General features: G+C 37.7%; 2 protein-coding genes across 2 annotated transcripts; both read right to left on the bottom strand.

The window, feature by feature from the left end:
* Positions 1–736: 736 nt before the first annotated feature.
* Positions 737–1,252, bottom strand: LOC118488918. The gene has a single exon (XM_035986348.1). It carries the CDS (start codon positions 1,250–1,252, stop codon positions 737–739), a length of 516 nt encoding a protein of 171 aa, XP_035842241.1.
* Positions 1,253–1,626: 374 nt separating this feature from the next.
* On the bottom strand, positions 1,627–4,263 carry LOC110925058 (serine carboxypeptidase-like 17). The gene is made up of 6 exons (XM_022169029.2): positions 4,188–4,263; positions 3,226–3,263; positions 2,310–2,458; positions 2,118–2,231; positions 1,905–1,959; positions 1,627–1,814 (listed from the first exon to the last, which is right to left on the bottom strand). Exons 1-6 carry the CDS (start codon positions 4,261–4,263, stop codon positions 1,719–1,721), a joined length of 528 nt encoding a protein of 175 aa, XP_022024721.1. The 3' UTR covers positions 1,627–1,718.
* Between the last annotated feature and the right edge of the window lie 262 nt (positions 4,264–4,525).

Raw genomic sequence — 4,525 nt, 5'->3', positions numbered from 1 at the left:
CCGCACGGACACAGGTAGGTTGTTAGCTAGTGGGGGTTTTGATAAGGGTAATGGTCACTCGCGGTCGATGCTGACGCGAGATCTGGGACCATACCCCTTCAATATCTCAACCGAAAGTGAATTTCTTCATTGTGCAAGTCTTGTTGGACATTTTCGAGAACGGGAGCTTGTGTGGGAGGATCCGGCACCTAATCTGGAGATATTGCACGTCCATCTTTATTTATTAGCATATTGTGCAATATGATACATGCATATACTATGCTATGGATTGTTTTTATTCATCGCACGAACCGGTCGGTTTAGCATCTCCTATCTACCCTTTAAAACACCAAAAGCCCTCTCAACATCTTTACTTTCCGATTCTTGCAACTTCTTGAACGTCTTTTCTTTAACCTCGACAAGCTTTCACAAAAACAGACCATGATGGGTAGATACCATGCACAAGAAGATAGCCTCGTCTGTAATATATTCCGTTAACAAAAGATGGACAGAAGGGTGCAATACCATCTGTTACGCTTTGAAACAACGGCGATGTGTACAAAACATTGATGTCGTTGTTTGAACAAGCAAGACCAAAATATGAATGCCAAAACCATAAATCATTCGACGTCACCGCTTCAAGTATGATGGTTGGTCTTTTGATGTCACCCCTAACATACGCCCCTCGCAACTCTCTTGGACAATTTCTCCATTCGATATGTGTACAATCGATGCTACGGAGCATCCCTGGAAAATGTCATCTAGCCTCATACACGACGTAAATACGTGGGATGTCGTGTCTCGTTGGTTTACGTAGAAACTCTCTAGCATACAATTTAATGATCACGCTACAAAAGAATTGCAAACATTCACATGAAGTTCTGTCCAACATAGCTAAGTATTCATCAAATTGATCGGGTGGGTAATCTGTCGTTAGTTGGCGAACGACGGATGTGCATTTTTGTATCGGCGTGAAACTTCGTTTGCCCCTCCCTTCGTAACGTTCTTGAAACCATTCTTCGCTTGCTTCGATGTCTCCTAAAATCTTTAAAAATAAATGTTTTGGTAAACTAAATCGATCTCTAAACGTTTCAGCATTGTAGACCGGATTCTCCACAAAATAATCCTTCATTAACACTTCGTTGGCATGTATACGATCACGATCCACAATTTTCTTCTTTGGGCGGCTCGAACCTTCAAGTTCGTTATACGCCTTCTCGAAAAAATCAAGCGTGTCATTGTAGGAAGACGTAGAGCTATCGGTGTCCACCATTTTTAAAATTGTGCAAGATTGTATTTTTGTAGATGAAAAGGATTGTATTTTTTTTTTTGAGTTTGAAGATTGTATGTATATATATAGCATGGAACACAAGGTTTTTTTTTCTTATAAAACCTCCTCCCAACGGTAAAAAACAACGGTCATAATTCACACACAACGGTGACAAAATTCAAGTTTCACGCGTGATCATGGCAACGCGTTACAAAGTCCACACGTGGAAACATGGGCGGTGTATAACGGGCAATCACGAGTGATGGGATTCTTATAACGCGGCGCCAAAGTCCACGCGTGGAAACATGGGATTTTTATACTTATATGCATATGGAACATCGTTGAAACACATTTGATGATGCACGGGTGTGTAATCATAAGCAAGAACATATGCATACAATACATAATGAGTAAAACAATGGTGCCTTTAGTAAAGTAAATTGCAGTAAAAAAAACAATCTTATAAATCTTAAGATTTTGAAGAATTAGTATGAGAAGCAAGCCATGTCTCCACAGTGACCATTAGTTCTTCTGCCTTGTAAAGTGCCACTGAATGACCCGCACCCTGTGTCGCAATACATATATATCATTTAGTCATGTTTAGTGCTATTATTTTCATCTAATTTTTGTTAATCATACGGTTCTTGTATCTTACCTTAATGGTCACATATTTCAAAGAGTATTTAGCCTTTGAGTATGTCTTCTCATATCTACATACAAACAAGAGCAAATGTTGATAATCAAGACTCGATTTCTTGAAACGGAAAAAATGTTGCAAACTTCACGTTGAGATACAAAACAATCTATGCATAAACCATTTCTAGAAAATAGTATGATGAAATCTAAAACATTAGGAACTTGAACTCACCCGGCAACTTGAGTTCGAATGAACCATGGTTTCCATGGGCTCTTGACTCTAAGATTGAGACTATTTATCCACTGCTTTGTGCCCACATATGGAAATGTCATGTCATGATCACCACTGCAAAACAATTCAAGTATTTAACATACTTTCAAATAGACTATGATAGATTGAGAGAGGGGACAATAAAAAGATTACTTGATGATCAAGGCATGGCAGTTTTTGGTAGCAAGTTGTTTATAATAGGCCAAGCTACTGATGATATCATGGGAGTAATATATGGTGTCTGGTTTCCCAGTGGAGGCACTAATAGTCAAGTTGCGGAATTGAAACTTGTCCACTGTCCCCTGCACACTCAAAATACATACATTTAAATGTTAACATGATTACTATCGGTCGCTAATAATGTCTCAACCATTGTTAGGGATGACAATAGAACCCGAACCTGATAGGTAAACCCGAAACATTTGGGACGGGTATTTGGGTATGAGATTAGTTTTAAAAAAATTTCACGGGTATGATATGGATATGGGATTAGGTGATAACCAACCTAACTACCCGAAATCATATACCCGTTTACCCAAAATACATACTCGCTGAAAATTTTATTATTTTTATATTACCTCTGTTTTAGTCTAGTAGCTGTTCATTCTACCAGACTACCTGTTTTATTATGTGAAAACATGCTTTTTTATAAAATATGCATTCAATAATGTTATTAATATATTTTTTTTTAATTCTTCTAAGTATCAATATATCTTTGCTTATAGAATATGTATTTAATAATGCTAGTAATATATTTTTTATTCTTTTAAGTATAAATTTGTCTTTCAGATTTATATCATCGACAAAAGTTACATAATTTAGATATTTCAATTTATCTTTGAGATTTATATCATCATCAAAAGTTACATGACTTAGATATTTCATACATTTTATAGTGGTGATTAATATGTGTGTAATTTATCATATTCTAATTTGTTGTAGTTGTTAAAAACGTAAGATATGCGAATGCGACGTGATTATCAATACCTGTTTCATACCTAGCCCATTCCCATTCTGGAGCATTGTTATTTAATAGCCCATGCTAGATTAAAACAGATGGTCAACATACCTCACGAATGTGGAGAGCTTGTCGGACGGATTTCTTGTCTGCCCAAATATTAAAAAATGGATAAATGGATTCCTAGAGATAATTAATTATAGAAGAAATTACTAATCTAAGATGGATAAATGGATTCCTAGAGATAATTAATTATAGAAGAAATTACTAATCTAAGATATATGTAAAACGAGGGTAAAAAATTTAGGGTCTAGAGTTAAGTTTACTCGACAAATTAGTTTTGGATCTTGTGGATTGCAAACTGGCTCTAATATGTGATTTACGTTAACCCCAGCTATGCACTACAAATGAAAAGGTTTATAAGTTAGAAGCTACTCGTATATAATTATTATAAGAGGTGATCAAATACTACAAGTAAAATTCAAGGACATTAATCGATTATCTTACTTCATTTATCGGTAGAAGACTATTCAAACACAACGTATTATTTGGATCTACAAATACATATCTACCTCCGCAAGCTTCTCTCGCTGGCTGCAAAATCAAACAAAAGTATTGTCGAGATCCTCTTCTTATCAAACATTTAATGAGGCATGTCCCTTCTGCTCGTGATTTTCCCGCTTCTTACAAAGGAAGGAAACCTTAGTGGGTAAGGTAACTCTATCATTTGGGCTTGCTCATAATTCGGCCTGCATAAGGGTAACTCAAAGCAGGTAAAATGGGCTTTCACATTGGCCCGTCGTCAAGTCATCTTTAGTCCCTGGTTCTGAGACCCGAGGCTCATGATTCGGGGCTGAATCACAACTGTTCAAAAAAGGGGGTTTTCTTTCCTTTGAGCTCTGAGTGTGGGCCCGCTCCTGATCAGTTATAATTAGCCATTCTTACTAGCCATCATGCCGCCAGATACCTATTAGCGGGAGTTAATCCCTTAGAGACACGTGCCCTCTTTTTTGAATTTTGAAAGGACTCGTGATAGGACGGTTTTCTGCATGTCAGTTATCCTCTTTAAATACCTCCTACCCCTTCAAATCTCCTATCTAAACTTTCCGGTTCCTTCTCTTTTCCGTCACCATTCCTCTTGATCACCATTCTTTCTCCGATCGTCGTTCTTTTTCCGATTATGAGTCGCTCCGGCCGTTCTGTAATCAAGTCAGTCCTGACGGCAAAGGATTTGAGGTCTTTTGTCGAGACATTTGCCATCCCTGAACAGTTCTCCCCTAATTTGCCGGATCCTAATGAACCGGCGGTGTTTACGCCGGACGTGATTCCTCTTTATACCCTGGCTTTTTCCTCTTGCGGGGTTCGATATCCTCTCTCCTCTTTCAAAGTCAATCTGCTTCGTCATTTTGGG

Source organism: Helianthus annuus, chromosome 17 (genome assembly GCF_002127325.2).
Source record: "Helianthus annuus cultivar XRQ/B chromosome 17, HanXRQr2.0-SUNRISE, whole genome shotgun sequence".
NCBI classification, from domain to species: domain Eukaryota; kingdom Viridiplantae; phylum Streptophyta; class Magnoliopsida; order Asterales; family Asteraceae; genus Helianthus; species Helianthus annuus.
The sequence above is the reverse complement of the archived record's forward strand: the minus strand, read 5'-3'. Positions and strand labels throughout refer to the sequence as shown.